Source organism: Aotus nancymaae, unplaced genomic scaffold (genome assembly GCF_030222135.1).
Source record: "Aotus nancymaae isolate 86718 unplaced genomic scaffold, 86718_ANA_hifiasm-v0.15.2.pri h1tg000193l, whole genome shotgun sequence".
NCBI classification, from domain to species: Eukaryota; Metazoa; Chordata; class Mammalia; order Primates; family Aotidae; genus Aotus; species Aotus nancymaae.
Genome location: NW_026988608.1, coordinates 1,646,038 through 1,665,444, shown reverse-complemented (window position 1 = coordinate 1,665,444; position 19,407 = coordinate 1,646,038). Strand labels below are relative to the sequence as shown.

At 50.9% G+C, this 19,407-nt stretch overlaps 1 protein-coding gene across 4 annotated transcripts in view; it reads left to right on the top strand.

The window, feature by feature from the left end:
* The window catches only part of PPP2R2D (protein phosphatase 2 regulatory subunit Bdelta), a 52,521-nt gene extending 38,444 nt beyond the window's left edge, over nucleotides 1-14,077 (top strand). For 2 of the 4 annotated variants that reach the window (XM_064371823.1, XM_064371822.1), the window contains exons 2-5: nucleotides 3,685-3,735; nucleotides 4,878-5,042; nucleotides 7,320-7,581; nucleotides 13,523-14,077. In XM_064371823.1, coding sequence (XP_064227893.1) covers nucleotides 4,904-5,042; nucleotides 7,320-7,581; nucleotides 13,523-13,802 — 681 coding nt within the window. In that variant the 5' untranslated portion in view covers nucleotides 3,685-3,735; nucleotides 4,878-4,903 and the 3' untranslated portion in view covers nucleotides 13,803-14,077. Of the gene's footprint in view, nucleotides 1-2,734; nucleotides 2,907-3,557; nucleotides 3,736-4,877; nucleotides 5,043-7,319; nucleotides 7,582-13,522 lie in introns of all 4 variants that reach the window. The other 2 variants (XM_064371821.1, XM_012475192.3) reach the window with 2 other exon arrangements.
* Nucleotides 14,078-19,407: the final 5,330 nt, after the last annotated feature.

Below are 19,407 nucleotides of genomic sequence, written 5' to 3'. Positions count from 1 at the left end.
GACTTTTTAATTGTTAAATTCTTTGCTCCCCGCCGCCTTCGCCCCCACCACCATGCGGTGTGAAATGAGCGTAGTTCATCAGTTCTGCTGCCTCGATTTGTTCGTATTTTAACGTCTATGAAATCGGGTAAAACTTAAAACCTCAGTGTCTTATGATTGACTGGTGCTGCACACCACTGATGGTGTCTTAAATTAGATGGAACATGGTGAAGGGTGTCAGGCAAACTGGACTCAAGCCCAGGTGTGTCTTGGTGAGAAACCAGTGCCTGTGCAGAGGTGTGTCCCTGGAAGGAAACCCTGCCTGGTCCCAAGGGAGTGCCATTATTCGATTTGAAAACCATTGGTTGATGAGTTAATTGGTTGGGTGGTTTGGTTGGGGTGGTTGGTTGGTTAATTGGTTGGGTGGTTTGGTTGGGGTGGGTGGGTTGGTTAATTGGTTGGGTGGTTTGGTTGGGGTGGGTGGGTTGGTTGGGGTGGTTGGTTGGTTAATCGGTTGGGTGGTTTGGTTGGGGTAGGTGGGTGGGGTGGTTGGTTGGTTAATTGGTTGGGTGGGTGGTTGGGGTGGTTGGTTGGTTAATTGGTTTGGTGGTTTGGTTGGGGTGGGTGGGTTGGTTGGGGTGGTTGGTTGGTTAATCAGTTGGATGGTTTGGTTGGGGTAGGTGGGTGGGTTGGTTGGTTGGTTGGTTTTTAATGAGATTTCAGCCCCGTTACACTATTGTTTATCAAGTGAAGACCAAGTGAGCAAGCCCATTCCACATTAGTCTTTGGGAGTGCCACACAGAAGGTCGCTGCACTGCAGAAGCCTTTTCCTAACACACGTGCCCCTGGGAGTGACGCTGGGTCTGTCCTGGTGCCATTTCTCCAGCTTTGCTGTGCAGGGCGGGTGCACCTGGGGTTATGCATTCTCCAGGAGGACTATCCTCAGACTTCTCACATCGATACTACCACCATATTTCCTATGAGTTCATCAAAGCTGGAAAAGGCTGTGGCATTTGCTGAAAATCTAGTTTATAGGGTCCTAATTTGAACCAAGATGTTTTCATCCAAATTGCGGGTGACGTCTGTTACACAGTGCCGCTGCTCTTGCATCCGTGGCTTAGTGTAAATTGCTTTTAGTGATGGTGACAGTAGCTGTGCAGTTCCATCATGAAACTGCTAATTCTAAATGAGAAGTGAGATGGACACCCCGAGGACGAGCACTGCTTCTAAACTGGAAGTGATGGGACCCCTGAGGGCGGGCACTGCTTCTAAACTGGAAGTGATGGACACCCCGAGGGCGGGCACTGCTTCTAAACTGGAAGTGATGGACACTCTGAGGGCGGGCACTGGTTCTAAACTGGAAGTGATGGGACCCCTGAGGGCGGGCACTGCTTCTAAACTGGAAGTGATGGATACTCTGAGGGCGGGCACTGCTTCTAAACTGGAAGTGATGGGACCCCTGAGGGCGGGCACTGCTTCTAAACTGGAAGTGATGGGACCCCAAGGGCGGGCACTGCTTCTAAAATGGAAGTGATGGACACCCTGAGGGCGGGCACTGGTTCTAAACTGGAAGTGATGGACACTCTGAGGGCGGGCACTGGTTCTAAACTGGAAGTGATGGGACCCCTGAGGGCGGGCACTGGTTCTAAATTGGAAGTGATGGGACCCCTGAGGGCGGGCACTGGTTCTAAACTGGAAGTGATGGGACCCCTGAGGGCGGGCACTGGTTCTAAACTGGAAGTGATGGGACCCCCTAGGGCGAGCACTTGACCCGCTCCAGCCTTGTCCATCTGCTCTGCAGCCAGCGCCACCTGCCACCATCTCCCACGGGGTACATGTGCACAACCCACTCTCAGAAACCCCATTCCTCCTGATGGGACCCTGCCGCCACCCATGAGCTCACGTGTTCATTTTGAAAAAACAATAGGCCTTAATTAGGCCCAGTCTTGGTTTTATTCAAGGCTGCTTTTGTAGGTTTAGCCTAAATAAAACAGGGATAATAGGTGGCCCTACTGAAGGCATGTGAGAAGTGTAGTTACTTCATCAGTCACCACGTGGAGCAGAGACCACAGACCAGGTAATTCTGTACACTGACTTAGGTCGGTGTTTGAGATCTTACAGTTCAGAGTGGGCTGTTAATGTATTCTAACCCTAACTGGGTAAGAGTCAGAAATGTTGCTACTTTTAAATTTTTGCTCTAAATTATTTTGGTGCCAGGAAAGGGATGTAATTGAAAGGAGGAATCTTGGCCAGGCGTGGTGGCTCATACCTGTAATCCCAGCAGTTTGCAAGGCTGGTACTTGGGAGGATCACTTGAGCCCAGGAGTTCAAGACCAGCCTGGGCAACATAGCAAGACCCCATCTCTAAAAATGAAAACAAATTATTTTGTATGTAAATGAAATTGTTTTTAAACAAAGGAAGGAATCTTTGTAAGTATTTCAACTATCGTGTGTTTTGATTAATTGAGGTTTGTTAGAGGATTGTGGCAGGTGTGTGTTTTTAAGCCTGAACTTGGTAGACCTGACCCTTCTTGCTCTAGAGACTCCAAGGGTGTGGTCAGCACTAACAGTGTTAAAAATCAGGGAAGTCTCACCGTACAGACATTTCCAAGTTCACTTTCTACAAAATCAGCCAGACAAGACTCAGCTGATTTTTCCCTAAGCTTTCTTCCTTTTGATTTCTAATTACAAGAATAACTAAAGATCCTATCATTAATTTTTTGTTTTGATTTTAAAGCTTATGCTTTTCTTCCAGCTGGATGTTAGTGAGATGCAGGCCCTTTTCCTTTTTTCACGTGTGATGCTATTCCTCATGCCTGAGCTCTCGCCTCTGACCACAGGCGCCCTCCGGCCAGCACCCTCTTCTCTGTCCTTTCCATTTCAGTGTGATTGGAAATGGACTCTCCCAGCACTCAACACAGAGATGGGTACGGGAGGTACCTTTTACTTGTTTTAACCGCAAATGAAGTATAATATATAATACATACCCAATAATGATACATCTGCCCCATAAGTGACCAGCTCCATTTGACTGGACATGCCCATGTAGCCAGCCCCAGACCAAGAAATGGAACATCCTCAGCTCCCCAGGGCCCTCCTGTGCACCCTGCCAGTCCCTGGAGCCGGCAGAGGCTTGTGGGGTTTGCACCGAGAAGCATACGCCCGGTGCAGTAAGGGGAGGTTTGTGCATCCAGCTGCAAGGAGAGGACAAAGGGAGGGTCTCACCTGAGCCACCCAGGAAGACTTTGCTGTCCAGCGTCTCAGTGTGGCCACTGGAGGACACAGAAGAGGGGGGGAGCGCAGGCCTCGGTGCCTGGGCAGCTTGTTAGCCTGCCAGTTTCTTTCTTCAGCAGGAAGGTGTCAGCCTCAGTAATGGAAGCAAGGGGGAAGACTTGGGATAGAGTATTCCATTTTGTCGCATATTTTCATAACTCTGCTAATTGATTAATTTAGAGGTATTGCCTGTACACAGCTCTTCCTTAGCCAAGAACATAAACTTGTCCTCTTGTTATCTGCTGTGTTTTAATTCTATGCTACTGTGATCTTTGTTTTGAATTCCTATTTCCTTCCATTTTTAGGTCCCAATATTGAAGCCCATGGATCTTATGGTAGAAGCGAGTCCACGGCGAATTTTTGCAAATGCTCACACATATCATATAAATTCCATTTCAGTAAATAGTGATCATGAAACATATCTTTCTGCAGATGACCTGAGAATTAATTTATGGCACTTAGAAATCACAGATAGAAGCTTTAGTATCCTTTTCCTTGGGGCTGCCCTTTACATGGTGATTTCTCTTGTTCCTTTACACGCCTGTGTCTCAGAGTCTAGTCTTGTAAATGCCGTTGCTGCACGGTGGCCTGCGGTGTAAGTTCTCTGTGATTTGAATCATCTGTCCCTAAACATACGAATTTCCTTCCACCTCTGGGAACAGTTCTCTGTATAGTGGGAATTACCTAAAGTCCACTGCCTGCCTGCTTTAATCAGCGACAGTTTTAAATAGACTGCATTTGAAAAACCAACATTACGTGTTTTTTTAATTTTTTTTCCTGAATTTGCTAATGGATGATAGAAAATATTGGCTTAGGTTAGAGTGGCGTTTAATCACCCATCTGAGCAGCAGTTTCCGGTAAGAACCTGTGTTCTTCCAAGGCTGTGCACGGTCTGGGGGTCCTAGCCCTCCTCACGTGGACTCCTTTCCAGCCAGCGGCCAGGGAGCAGGGGCCATGCTTCATCTGCAGCCTCTCCCAGGGCCCTGCCATCCAGTGCTGTCCCTCTGCTGTCCAGTGGCTTGAGCCGGGGTTCCACATCGTGTGTTGGTTTTCTTAGTAGTTTCCGCTCAAAGGGTGAAGCTGGCCCTGCTGCTCTGAATTGGCCCACCGCCGAATTCTGCCCTGTATTTTTCTCGGTTGGAGGATTTCTGTATAGGGCAGCCTGCTATGGTGGCTTCGCTCTAACTACACAGAACAAGCTCTTAATGGCAGGTTATTAGAAAAGCAGCGTCTTCTGGAATCTGGCGGTGTTCTTGTGTCTGTAATTACGTGTGGGAGTGCGGGATTTTGCGCAGGTGGTGCTCGCTTGCTTTTCCTGTCTATATGATTAAGTATGTACTGTCTTGCTAGAGGGTTTCTGTAGAACATTAATAACTGCAACAGGATGAAAGTGGTATTCACGTGTCTGCGTCTCCCCCGGGTCGGGGCGTTGCCGTAGTCTGGTTAGGGTGCTCATCCCAATCCTCTTAGCAGGAGCTCCTCTGGAATTCAGGAGGCGTCATCGGCCTTCTTTATAGCTATCTCTTAAACCTCACTGCACGGATTACTTTACGTCCTGTTTCATGTGACTGAATTTGACTAATTAAAAAACAGCTGAGCACTGTGCCTTAACCATGCACTCCCAGACATCGTGGACATCAAGCCTGCGAACATGGAGGAGCTGACGGAAGTCATCACTGCTGCCGAGTTCCACCCGCACCAGTGCAACGTGTTTGTCTACAGCAGCAGCAAAGGCACCATCCGACTCTGCGACATGCGCTCCTCAGCCCTGTGTGATCGACACTCCAAGTGTAAGTGCCTGGCGGCTCACTCTCTCACTCAGGCTGGAGTGCAATGGCGCAATCTCAACTCACTGCAACCTCTGCCTCCTGGGTTCAAGCAGTTCTCCTGCCTCAGCCTCCTAAGTAGCTGACATTACAGGCATCTGCCACTATGCCCGGGTAATTTTTGTATTTTTAGTAGAGACGGGGTTTCACCATGTTGTCCAGGCTGGTCTTGAACTCCTGACCTCAGGCGATCCACTTGCCATGACCTCCCAAAGTACCAGGATTATAGGGTGACCCCCCATGCCCAGCTGTGCCTGGCATCTTTTAAAGCGTCTCCTTTAGATCTTCTTGTTCTTCAGAGGTTGACTTATATCCAAAGACTTGGAGGATTCTTCCTGTTCCCCAAGCACCTTTGCGCACCTGGGGAGCCCTCCATTGCCGGGGCCGTCCAAGCATGGCTGTGTCAGAGGCTGCTGCTACTAACTGGAAGTCGAGGTCATGCTTCCCACGGGCTTGTGGCTGTAGGGTGAGTGCTTTGGTACCACCAAGAACTGGGGTCACTTCTGCCCAGAGCCTGGGTGTCTCCTCAGCGGCTGCCAGCACTGGGTCCTGCCAGAGCCCCTCATCGCTCTACCTCTGTGCGTGAGACCTGGGCCGAGGCCGCCAGCACACAGGGGGTTGTTCCCAGGTGTTGGAATGAGTTCCGTTCATGTTGAGCTTTGCTGAATTGGAAGCCACTTCCCTGAGCTGAAAGGCTAGCATTTTAATCCACTGAACTTTGAAGTTCCTTCTAGGTGAGGGAGGTTTTGGTTTTGTTTTCATTTTTAGCCATAAAGAACGGGCTCGACTGGATACAGTGCTATAGTCAGCGTGCCCCAGTGTCCTGAAACGTTGCCAGCTCTTCCCCCAGTGCCAGCAGGTAGACCGTGCCCAGTGACACTTCTCTGATGGCAGAGTTGCCAGGCAGTCCCAGCAGACTGTGCTCAGCAGCCTTCCTACCTGTTCTTTGCCGCAGTTGAAGTGTGTTTTGCAGAATTCCGTATTCCTATTAGAATTCCTGCGATGAAGATAAGTGTTTTATAGCATTTAGCCTATATCCTAAGCATAACATTCTGGAGTAAATAATTTCAGATTCCAGGAGTTCTGTTTGTCTCACCCAGAGACTGGGTCATTTGAGTAAATGCTTGGTGTCAGCATAGCTGGCTTCAAGTTAACTTCAGATGTAAAGCTAACAAATACAGGTTCCTACATCAAGGAAAAAGGGAAAAAAAAAACCCTAAAGCAGCTTGAAGTAAAGGAAGTATAAGCCAGGTGCAGTGGTGCATACCTGGGGTTCCAGCTACTCTGGAGGCCGAGATGGGAGGATCGCTTGAGCCCAGGAGTTTTGAGACCAACCTGGACAACATAGCGAGACCTTGTCTTTTAAAAAAAAAAAAAAAAGAAGAAGCAGCACATGTCCCCTGGCCTCAAGTTTACTAACCCTTAGGGCATATGACCACATACTAGGGCAGTCAGTGGCCCCGAGGGGCTGGGGCACCTCACTCTGCCACAGGTGCGGGTGGAGGGAACTCTGTCCAGTTACTGCAGAGAAAGCAGGGTCTGCCAAAGAAGTGCCCAAGTCGTTCTGAAAATAGGAACTCAGTTTTGTCACAGTAGAGCTTGAGTTTTCAGGATTGGAGCCAAACTTGCTGGCTGGCTTTGACCAGCGGGACCATCATGGTGGTTAAAATCTGGACCACAGCGTTGCTGGTCAAGGGGGTCACTCAGGCAGACCCACAAGCTGTGAGCCCTCCGAAGAGCAGGCACTTTTTTAGAGGCTCAGACCGCTGTGTCTGCGTGACCATGTAACATTGTGTCTTCCTGTGATGTACATGGCGTAGTGGCGTAGGATTTCATGTCCTGGGGCCTGGTGCCATGAGGACACGAAGACACTCCTCCCGTAACGCAGTGGTGTTGAACCCGGGCACGTGTCAGGATGCCCTGAGGAGCTCCCACAGATGGCTGCCCCCAGGACCTTGCCCAGAGATTCTGACTCAGGGTCTGGGTGAGACTTGGGTATCTGCGCTTCTGATGCCTGCCCCTTGTCCGTAGCTGGTGCTAGAATGTCTTATCCTAAGGTCTTGCCCACAGAAGTCACAGAAGATGAGAAAACCCAGAGAATCAGAAAGATCAGAAGACCTAGTACTGTTGAGAAAGAGCCCTTCCAGAGTCTTTGAAGGGGCCACGTCCTGCTTGAACTTGAATATGATTTTTCTCTGATTTTTAAACAGAAGCTGAACACATTTTTTTTTTGTTTTTCAGTTTTTGAAGAGCCTGAAGATCCCAGCAGTAGGTCCTTCTTCTCGGAAATCATCTCGTCCATATCCGACGTGAAGTTCAGCCACAGCGGGCGGTACATGATGAGCAGGGACTACCTGTCAGTGAAGGTGTGGGACCTGAACATGGAGAGCCGGCCGCTGGAGACCCACCAGGTCCACGAGTACCTGCGCAGCAAGCTCTGCTCGCTCTACGAGAACGACTGCATCTTCGACAAGTTTGAGTGTTGCTGGAACGGTTCGGATAGGTAAGGCCTACGTGGAGATGAGCAGCCGCCCCGGCTTGCGGTTTCCCCGAGTGCAGAGTTGGTGAGGGAGGGCGCCGTGCACAGGGTTGTTTGCCAGGCCTTTTGATTTGACGGACAGTAGTATCAGGGTAGAGAAACTCAGGTCTCTGAGTAAGTTTCTCCCCTAGCTCGTAATTCCGTCTGTATTTAGTCCAGACGTATAGCTTAGTGAGTGATAGTTTATTACTTTTTATTCTGCCCAAGATGAGGGAAAGGAAGGAAGTGGGGGCGTGCTCACCTCGCGGGAATGGCCACGCTGCACTTCACCTGTCCTCTGGAGAGAAGTGGCTGAAAGCACCCCCGAGCCCACTGCCTGCCGCGCCTGGACACAGCGTGGTCTGAAACGCCGATGCGATTTGTCACGCGATGTTCTCGTACCTTGATCATTTATTTTGTGTACATTCTTTAAAGTTATTATGATTAGTATGTTGAGAGTTATGTTTTATTATTATCAGATGATGGAAGATTATCTTGCACCATTTTGATGTAGAATTTTTGTTCAGAACTTAACAGAAGAGGAGTCTGCTGTTGGCAATAAGTGATTGACTGGATAGTCTATAAAGTCCTCTGGCATAAACACCTAGAAATGCCAGATATGACACAGCAGGTGTCTCTTCAGGCACATGGTTGAGCTCACAAATAAGCAAGGGAAATCTCACACCAGCAGAAAGTAAGAGGGAGCGGAAACCAGAAGGTAGCCTCTGAAGGCGTCTCTTCCGAGAGCAGCCTCGCAGCACCACTGGCCTCGGGAATCACCCCGTAGGGAACCCGTCTCCCGTGAAAGACAGGTTGTGGCGCAGAGCTGAAGCCTTGGCCATGCGAGGTGTGGAGTTGGAGCAGGGACCCTCGGAGATGATGTCTCATCCACTGGCAGATGGAGTGCAAAGGGAAGTGTATCTGTCTGAGACCCCGCATTGGGGTGGCAGCACCCCCCTGAGTTGTGTGTCACCTCCCCTCACAAGGGTTTGAGGCCTGTGTCTGTGCCAGCTGCATCCTGACCTGCGAAATCTCACACTGTGGAGCCCCAGTGTCTCCACGAGGGCTATGTGTGGGCATCTGGAGGGACCAGCGTGTTTCCAGGTCTGGCTTCTACGCAGGTTACAGACTGACCTTCTAGCCTGTAGCATCTCATGGATGTTGACTGAAGACATGAGGCTCCCAGGTCCTCCTGGCACAGCAGGCAGTGTGAGCCTCTCATTGGCCTGGCTGCCCCCACAGACGGACACATGGGGCCGTGGCTGATGCACGCTGAGCTTGGAGAACCCGCTGCTTTCACAGTGGGCAGTATACACACCTGCACGTTGAGCAGAATAGACGTGACCTCATTCCTCCAGGCCGCTGGCGGCAAGCACAGCCCGGAGAAGTGGCCCAGTTAGGGAGAACGGCGTGCTTGGCAAACCTAGTGAGAACACGTGTGCTGGGTGGCTACTGCCAGCACACTCAGGTCTCTCTGGATTTCCTCAGATTAAAATCATCTAAACATGAGCTCACAGGTGAAAGCTACCGAGCATGTACCGGAAAAGCCATCATGAGCAGGTCAGCAGAACCACATGGCGGCGCTGAGCCTCCAGGAAGTCAGCTGTCGAGATCCTGAGTTAGAGAAGATAAACTGAGAATGCTGCCAGATTCACAGACTGGAGAAGGAAACAGCCTGAACCAGGAGCCACATGACCGCCAAGCAGCCAGGGAGACTGGAAGGGAATCAGAGAACATCTGGAAATGGCGTGTGCGAAAGATGGAACTGTGTGGATGTGGCTGCAGGTCCATTCTGGCTAAAGAAAGCTTGTATTAGTAGATGGCAAGGACAACCAGAAGAAATGCGGGCTGAAGAGCCAAGCAGGTAGAAAACCTGAAACAGTAGGAACCGCAGAGGCCGGGGTGAGGCACAGCACACATTTCAGCGGACCAGTGCGGGGGTATGAGGCTTAAAGTGACAGTGGCCAGGAATTTTCTGTAACTTATGAAAGCCTGAATACACAGAATCAGGAGGCACAGAAATGCTCATCCATATTATAGTGAAATCGCAGGACACCAGACGCAAAGAATATCTTAAATGTGCCCAAGGAAAAAACACAAATTACCTCCAAGAGCGGATACCAAGACTGAGACGAGGCTTTGCGACGGCCATGGTGGGAGCCAGAAGCCGTGTGACAGATACAGCGGGTGTGACTCTCCACTGCCAGCTTAGAATCAAGCCTTGAAATAGATGCTTGTTCAAGAATCTGCTTGTGATAAAGGCATTTTCAGATGGGAAGCAGTGTATTGCAGCAGGAAACTCAGTAGCGTGAGCTGTAAAGGAACTCACTGAAGAACGTGCTCTAGCATCTGGAGAGTGGCCCTGCAGAAAGGGGCTGAGACAGGCAGGGAACGCAGCCAGCAGGGGAACAGCCATGCGGACCCCACAGAAAGGGGCTGAGACAGACAGGCAGGGAACGCAGCCAGCAGAGGAACAGCAATGCGGACCCCACAGAAAGGGGCTGAGACAGACAGGCAGGGAACGCAGCCAGCAAAGGAACAGCCATGCAGACCCCGCAGAAAGGGGCTGAGACAGGCAGGGAACGCAGCCAGCAGGGGAACAGCCATGCGGACCCTGCAGAAGGGGGCTGAGGCAGACAGGCAGGGAACGCAGCCGGCAGGGGAACAGCCAAGCGGACTCCACAGAAAGGGGCTGAGGCAGACAGGCAGGGGAACAGCCATGCGGACTCCACAGAAAGGGGCTGAGGCAGACAGGCAGGGAACGCAGCCGGCAGAGGAACAGCAATGCGGACCCCACAGAAAGGGGCTGAGACAGACAGGCAGGGAACGCAGCCAGCAGGAAGAGAGCAACGTAGACTCTGAAGCTCCTCCAGCGGGGCGACCTTAGTTATCTGTGCTAGGAGGAGAAAAATCAGAGCCCTCACCAGCTCCACACGGTAAAAAAGCTCTGAGTGCTCTAAAGCCTAAGGCATCTTCCTGAGCTCTGGAGGCGGAACGTTCTTTAACAAGGCCCCAAAGCCCAAACAGTGAAGGCGAACATTAAGAAATTCAACTACATTAAATTTTCAACTTCTTTATGTTGAAATTAAAAGTGAAAACAAAATCCACAAAAGCAAGTGTAACGAACAGAGATTGAGAATCCAGAACATGTACAGAATTAGGAGTTCACACGAAGGTAGCAAACGACTCAGAGAGAGCAAAAACCATGAATGGGATTTCACAGAAATGGAAAATAAACATACAGAAATGCTCATCCTCCTTAGTGATCAGTAAGTAAAGCCAGAGGGGCGTCCTTTCACGCCCATCAGAATGACGATGCTGTCAGGGAGAGGGTGGAGGCCAGTGGGCTCACCCAGTGCCCTTCTTGTGGGCCTCGTTGGTGCCATTCAATCTGGTTGGGAGCTACCTGCACGTACAGATGACAAAACACGCTCAGACGTGGAATAGCAAACTCCTAGAGGCAGCCCACAGGTGCAGAATTAGGCATGGACAGGTGAGTTCTCGATCATAATGGCATCTACTGAAAAGCGCTGAGAATCAGTGACTAGAACTATGGGGATCACACAGGTGGAGCTCACAAAGATAGTCCACAAAGAAAATTCAGGAGGAGCGCATACGATGACATACAACATGGTATGTTTAAGACATACAAGACAGTTTTATTTGTTTTTAAGAGTCCATAACTATTGACCAGGTGCGGTGGCTCACACTTGTAATCCCAGCACTTTAGGAGGCCGAGGCAGGCAGATACCTGAGGTCAGGAGTTCAAGACTAGCCTGGCCAACATGGTGAAACCCTGTCTCTACTAAAAATACAAAAATTAGTCAGGTATGGTGGCGGGCATCTGTAATCCCAGCTACTCAGGAGGCCAAGGCAGGAGAATTGATTGAAACTGGGAGGCGGAGGTTGCCGTGAGCCGAGATTGTGGCATTGCACTCCAGCCTGGGCAACAAGAACAAAATTCCATCTAAAAAAAAAAAAGAGTCTGTAACTATTCAGAATATAAATGTGTGTGGGGATGACACATACTCCTGTAGCAAGTGAACCCCCAGCTGCGGACGGATGGGAGATCATCTTTCTTTCCAGAGTGGCACCCAGTGGGGGTCCGCTGTCTTAGCAGTGACTTGCAGGTACATGGATATTCACTGTATTCTTTATTCCTCTTGATATATTTGAAATATTGGAAAGTACACTTAGATTACACATCCCCAAGGACATCTGACAGCGTTCCCGCCAGCATTTGCTTAATCCATTCGCTCTTGCAGACACACTCATATCTTCCTGCCTGGACCCTTCTGCTGAGGGATGCGATGGAGGAGAGTGAGGTGCTTCAGTGCTGCCTCCGCCCCGTCCAGGTCCTGCGTGTGGCAGCGCCTTCTCGTTCTAGGCTGCCCCACAAAACCACTGACGCGTTGACTCTGTCTGCCTGTGCTGTTCCCTTCCTGGGCCCGCCCAGGCTGCTGGGCAGCGCTGTTGTTTGCCATGTGGAAACGCCACTCTGGGGCTGGCACTGTCTGTCAAGAATTTTAAAGTGATGATAAAACTGTATAAAAGCTGATGTGCTTTTCATTATTACCACGCACCAGCAGTTCCAGTGTCGGCCATACTTCCTCCCAAAACTCTTGTTGTCCGTGTTCTGAATAACAGTTGCTGTTGAGTTTTAATAACATAAACGTAAGCTCCAGATTCACACATTCTTTTTACCCTTTCGTAAACATTGTTTTCTTTGTGGAAACTAGTTTGGAGAACTCCCAGTCAGCGGCGCTCACGTGCGGACTTGGCGCTGGAGGGCGTGGGACACACCGTGTGTCTTCTGCCTCGGTGGCGCTGTGGGCTCCTGCATGGATGCAGGAGACGTGAATAAACATGGAGAGCTAAATGCGGTTTCTCTTTTTTGAGCTTGTCTTTTTTTTTTTCTGCTATGAAGTTTTAGAGGTGGTCAGTCAGACACTAGATATTTGTAAGCAGCCAGGGTCAGTGCTGGGCCGTGGAATGGAGGCGGCCCGCTTCTTTCTCATGGCACCTTGAAGACATACGGGCACGAAGGCCTCTCGCCATGCATCACCGTGGGGCAGGACGTGAGGGTGTGCGCAGTGTCGGGAGGAGGAAGTGAGTGTCAGGACCTCTGGGGAAGTCAGAAGGGCCTGTTGGAACACATCCATCATCTGAAACTCGGCTCATAAAGCCATGGGTCAAATCATGACAGCGTTTGCTGCTATTCAGCCATTTTTCCATCATTTTTGTAGAAAAAGTAAGATTGCAGAGGTTTTTGCCAATATTATAAAGTTCTATCATGAGGATGTGTGCTTGAGTGGAATTTTTCAACAGCAGAGACACTTGAAAGCCATTACAGTTGGTCTTGAAGAAACAAAGCTTGGACGGTTTGTGACTAGAATTCATTGTGTGAAACACAGACATTCTAAAATTCTGCCACACCCAGCCCAGTGTTTCAGATTCTGACTGTTTGTATCCATTGCTTCATTTGAAGGAAACTTTTTGAAATTAATAGAAAAGCAGTCTGAGTGAAGAAACTGACAGATGTGACTGAGAACTATTGAATATGAATTATGTCCAGGTCAGTTTTGACTGGATTATGGACAAAGTGCAGAACTTAAGGCTTAAAAATAAGCTGCACTGTTACTCATGAGTGAGAGAAACAGGTGGGGTTGTGTTTTCATAAAGTGTGCTAATGTAGTTAAAAGTGGGACTCTATTATTTTGTTTCTCCTGCGATAAGAACTTCAGTAAGAGTCTCCACTGCGTTTCCCTTCTGACCGTGACCGTGATTGTTGCTTCCTGATTTCCGAAGGCCACTGGGTTGTGCGGGCGGGTGGGTGGTGTGTCTGTGTGCCCCAGGGCTGGGGTCTGAGTCCTTGCTGCCGCTGCCCCCACTCAGGAGTGCTGCTGTCTGCTCTTGTTTTGAACAGCGCCATCATGACCGGGTCCTACAACAACTTCTTCCGAATGTTTGATAGAGACACTCGGAGGGACGTGACCCTGGAGGCCTCGAGAGAGAGCAGCAAACCACGCGCCAGCCTCAAGCCCCGGAAGGTGTGTACGGGGGGCAAGCGGAAGAAAGACGAGATCAGTGTGGACAGTCTGGACTTCAACAAGAAGATCCTGCACACGGCCTGGCACCCCGCGGACAGTGTCATTGCCGTGGCTGCCACCAATAACTTGTACATATTCCAGGACAAAATCAACTAGAGACACAAACGCAAGGACCAAGTCTTGTCTTGCTTAGTTAGCCGGTCATTTTTCTGTCGGAGAGCAGGCATCAGCGTCCACTCCATTAAGAACAGTGACGCACCTGCTGCTTCCCTCAAGACGCAGGAGGAAGCAGCCTCCGCTGGAGCTGGTGTGGTTCCGCCTTCGGCGAGGCGCGAGACGGGCGCTGCTGCTCACGTGGAGACGCTCTGGAAGCAGAGTTGACGGACACTGCTCCCAAAGGGCCATTACTCAGAATAAATGTATTTATTTCAGCCCCAGCCTTCCTTCCAATTTATAGACCAAAAAATTAACACCCAAGAGCAAAGTCATTGTCAGAGCTCTCTTTCTCCATTTCTGTCCCTATTCTCTGCCATCGCACCTGGGCTTTCCCTGCAGCGTGGCATGGCGACCGTCCATGTCCTCTCCAGCCTTCCTCTGAGTCCTGGTGGCTCCGTGGATGTGTGGATGTGGCCTGAGCAGGCTCAGGCGGCCCCACTCACCCACTGCATCCACTGTCACCCCTTCGGGTGTGACCTCTCAATAAAAACAGCACACTATAAAAAGTGTTTTTAAATCCAAACATAAGTATTGTCTTTTTATTGCTTTCACTGCACAGAATGAAGTTATGCAGGATTATTCTTTGGAACTGTTGCAGAAATATGTGTCCTCTGGCAGCGTGGTGGGGGTGGTGGGGTGTGCAGCATGTCTCTCCCCAAGCTACCACCCGCTGTGTTTCTGTAGAAGTAGCCCATCGGATACACCAGCTAAGGTCTGGGAAAAGCCAGAGCCGAGGCCGCCTCTGAGAAGGAAAATTGCAAGGAAGAACCGAAATTGCTGCCCTCCAATTATCCTGGTTTAAAGTAGCCTCAAATTCACTACAGTTGGAGAAATAAGTACTTGCTTTCTAAGGTTTTTTAAAAAGTACTTTGGGAAAAATATACTTTTTAAGTATTGCTAAAATTACAGACATGCTAAATTTCATCCTGCATTTCCAGCCAGCAAAATTCGGCGATTTTAATTACGTGATGTCACAGTACCTTGGTGGTTTATTTTTGAAGTAAGATCTTTGATATCAGAAATCCAGATTTTCCAAGACAAATAATACAGAGGTGTGCCAGTGCCAAGTGACCAGAGCTTGCGTGGGATTTCACACACACACCCACATGTGTCCCAAGGGGAGCACAGAGTCGGGCTCCTGTGCCCCGTGGAGGTGAAGGTGTCTGCTGATTAATCTACGTGCACAGGAGCAGATGTCCATCCTCACCCTGAATTAATGCTGACAGACGCCACTTGAGTTCACATGAAGTTAGAAATGGAGAACTTAAAAGTACCTTTATTTTAACTTAAAAATAATTCCTATACGGTATATTGATTGTGACACGATTGACACTCTGAGGTGTGGAGCAGAGTTACTTAAGCATTAGTCAACCCTGGTCCTTAAAAAGTTCTAGGAAAATGGGACTGTATATATTTGTTCAACTATTTTGACCAAAAAGTTTAATAAATTTTAAATGTTTAACTGGATTTTCACTGTGTGAAAATTTGGACACCTTTTACCATCTTTCCTCTAGAACATACTTCCCACTAAATAGCCCACCTCCTCCACCTCGAGGGTGGAGCAGTGGCCCACACAGGCGAGTCCCGTGTGCAGAGGCTCCACGTGGGCACTGCTGCCCCCCCCCCGAGACTGCCGCTGCCAGGAGGCCGGGGGCGCACGCTCCCTGGAGGCATCCTCGCCTGGCTCTGGGGCCCTGTCCATTTCTGTGGGTTCTCTCCAGTGTAGCCGTGATGTTCTGAGAGGTGCTGGTGATTGCAGGCACCTGTGTCCACAGTGAGCCGGATCCTTTCACTTCTGAGAAAGAAGTGCTCTCAGCAGGCATGGAGGAAGCTCCTCGGTTCTTTGCCCTTTTATACTTCGATTCCATTTGAGCCTTTTTCCATCGGTGAGGTAAGAATCCTGTCTTTTTCAGACTTACTATTTATATTCAAGCTTATTTATGAAATGCCTGTCATTTCTCTAGTTATAAAACTTTCCTCTTTCCTGCTTTAAGTGAGAACCGTGTCATCAGCTCCTGCAGGTTAATGCTGAGCACGTGTTTCATTGATGAGGGTTCTGTGCTGGTGGTTCACATGGAGGTTAGCTGCTCTCTGGGCTGATGACCTGGATTCCGTGAACACACTTTCCTCGTATGTGGATTTAACGTGCATTTTTTTTTTTTTTTAAAGAGAAATGGAGCTCCTACGAACCAGTCTGTGATGCCATCGTGGACAGACTCGATCTGGTTTCAGAGGCCACATGACTGGCAGGTGTGGGCTGAAGACGGCAGCATGTGGGTGTCTGTCCTTCCTGTGTGGAGCCAAGTCACTGCTGTCAGCACCAGAAGCCGTCCAGAGCATGCTGCCGTCGGGTTGGTGCGTCCTCCCGGCGCGGTGGAGCTGGCCCTGGATCCACCCAGCCTGGCTGCTCTGTGTCGCCTCTTTGCTTGCTTGGAAGAAACGGTGGGTCTGAGGGGCTGTGGAGGCTCTCTGGGTGGCCTTAAGATTGCTCTTTCCTAAATCTGCACTGTGTGTCCTTGGCCAGCGCCTTTGGCGTCAGCGGGGACTGGGGGAGTGAGGTCAGAGCCAGCAGGAGTCCAGGCTCTGCAGGGCAGCAGGGGTTACAGGCGAAGGGACCGGATATGCCTGCTGTATGCAGGGCACGGCTCTGCTCTCCCTGGGCTGGGATAGGGTGCCTAGTGGGGCTGGAGCCGCATTTCAGTGGGGAGCTGTCCCATCAGTGGTGGGCTGGTGTCACCAAGGGAGTGGGACGGACGCTGTCCGTAAGCTGATGAGACGGCCAGCCAGGAATCCAGCTGCAGGTGGGGAGAAATTGCAGTACAGACCGGTGGAGCTCAAGGGGCCCACAGACCGCCTTCAGATGCTGCCTGCGGCCGCCGTGCCCCCACTCCCAGGAGAGGCCTGGGCTTGGGAGAGGCCTGCTAGGCGCCGTGCTTTTCCCTGGGATCCCATCCTCGGCAGAAGGACTCACTTGTGTTCCCCAAGGGGGCTGCCTGCCGAAGCGGAACTCAGCAGTACCCCATGGTGGGCTTCTCTGCAGGCCGTGTGCCCGTGTGGGTGGAGTGTAGACTAGATTTGAGGAAGGGCAGCACTCCCAGCCCCACAGGGCCGTCACAGGTCAGGCCCTGCAGAGCTGTGGGATTTGGCTGGTGTGGGTGGCAACCCCTCCTGGGTGCTTCCTGAAGGCAGGCACTGGGCCAGGGCTTTCCCTACAGCCACCCTGGCCATAGGTCAGACCATATGCCGCTGCACCCGGCTGGGCACTGGGGTGATACTGGGCTCAGCTTTGAGCTCATGCCGCTGTGCCCTGTGCACCCCTCAGAGCGCTGGTGACAGTGCGGGAATGCCTGCAGGACACAAAGGGCTCCTTGACCTTGTGGGAACCTCAGCACCCCTGAAGTCGGGAGAGGTGCAGAGGGGCGGCATCTCCAGCTCGGGCGCCTGCACCCAGTCCCAAGAGCTCAGCAGCTGCGACTTGCCTCTGGCCAGGGTAGGTGGTGGCGCCACACCCAGGACGGGAACCCACACTTGATGTCCTCTGGGGTTTTTTTTTACATTATCTTAAGGACTGACAGACTCCCACCTCATCTGCTCCCACCTGTCTCTAATTTCACACGCCTACGCCTGAATTCCTGCATGCATTTCCCCTGTGCCACTCAGAACTCGTGGGGATTTTGGAAGTGAGAGTGCAGCAAGGCAACCAGTGGGCGGCTGTGCCCTCTGGGGAGCCCTGGTGCCAGGACTCTGCTTCTGAGGCTGACCTGTACATCTCCAGTTAGAACCTCTTAGTATGTTTCTTAATATAACAGGAACTGGCATCTTAAAATACAAGACTGTGGCTGCCCAGTGATAGACCCTGAACCGTGCAGCGGGGCTTAGTGGACAGGATCCCGACAGTGGAACGGAGAGGTTAGAACTGAAACCGCGTTTCGTGAAGTCACAGCATCACAGAGGGAACAGGTTTGGGGTTCAGGGGCAGTACGGTCCTAAGAAGCTGTCCAACTCCGAGCGGATGCAGTCACCTTCAGTCACTCACCGGATGTAGATTGCAAACAAGCGAGACCTGCGATTTCCTCGCATACCCGGTCTCCATCTGGTGAGTGGCTGAAGTCACGGTCGCTGGGAAGTGCTTCTGATAGTGATGGTTTTCGACTCTGCCCCTCGTCGTCCTGGGCTCTGTCGCACCCAGTTTCCTTCACGTCCGTAGGTTGTATCTTGGACGTTTCTAACAGGCTGTGTTCCTGGACCTGAAAGTCAACTGGAGACGGAGTCCCTTGCCGCTTTGCAGGGACTGTCATCACTGGTGTGTAGACGCAAAAGACGGACACCACCCAGTAAGAACTGGAAGGGGCTGCCTGCGCTGGGTGCCAGCCCCACATTTGACCGGGCCCAGACCACACGACTGCCCATCAGGCCCCAGTCCCCAACCGCAGCCCAGCCGAGGCTGAGAGTTGGCTGCATTCTGCCGATAGAGGTCCAGATGGAGCTGCATCTGCTTGGGGTGGGGTCAACTACGTGACCTCGAGTTTCAAAGTCAGTGGTACTCGCTTTCCACTTATAATATTATACCTTTGAAGATGATGGTGTGACCTCGGTCCACTTGCCTTGCAGTTGTTAGAAAATTTACTTTGGGGCACTTTGGGGCTGGGTGTGGTGAGTCATGCCTGTAATCCCAGCACTTTGGGAGGCCAAGGCAGGTGGAACACGAGGTCAGGAGTTTGAGACCAGCCTGGCCATCATAGTGAAACGTCATCTCTACTAAAAATACAAAAAAATTAGCCGGGTGTGGTGGCGGGCGCCTGTAATCCCAGCTACTCAAGAGGCTGAGGCAGGAGAATCACTTGAGCTCGGGAGGCGGAGGTTGCAGTGAGCCGCGATCGCACCATTGCACTCCAGCCCGGGTGACAGTGCAAGCCTCTGTCTAAAAAAAAGAAATTATCTTTGGAAAGGTTGAGACCTCATGTGTCTGTTCCAGGAGAATGGGAAACATGATTCCCAGAATTTTCGGGGGAAACGTGTTATCCAAACCTAAGTATCTGAACACAGTGTAACCCTGGTTTTTATTAGAAGTGTTTTTTCTTAAAGGAGTCGTGAACTGGTCACAGCTGTGCAGTTCCCAAGTCCCTGGAGGAGGATGGTGGAGGCTTGCTCTTGCCTGCGGCCCCCTGGGTCCTTTTGGGCACTTGTTCCTTGGGTGTACTTCCAGTTTTTAATACAAACACAATCAAGATTCCTTCCTGTTTCCCCCGCTTCTTCACACTGGACAGCAGCCTGTGCATGCCAGCGCCTGGCTGGCTGCCGCTCGCACGGGGCAGGGTCTCCACATCGACGCCTCCTCGCTGGCCTCGGTGCAGCAGCGGCACCGTATGTGCGGGACGCGGCTTCTGACTCCACAGGGCTGTGCCGAGGCTCTGCCTTTCTAACAAGCGCCAGGCAGTGTGGACGCCCCCAGTCCAGGGACCACACCTTGTTTTTCTGGTAAAAAGGTATCTTCTGTTTATTTTCCTTCTTGGCGTTGCATTTTGAAATAACTTGGAACGGGTTT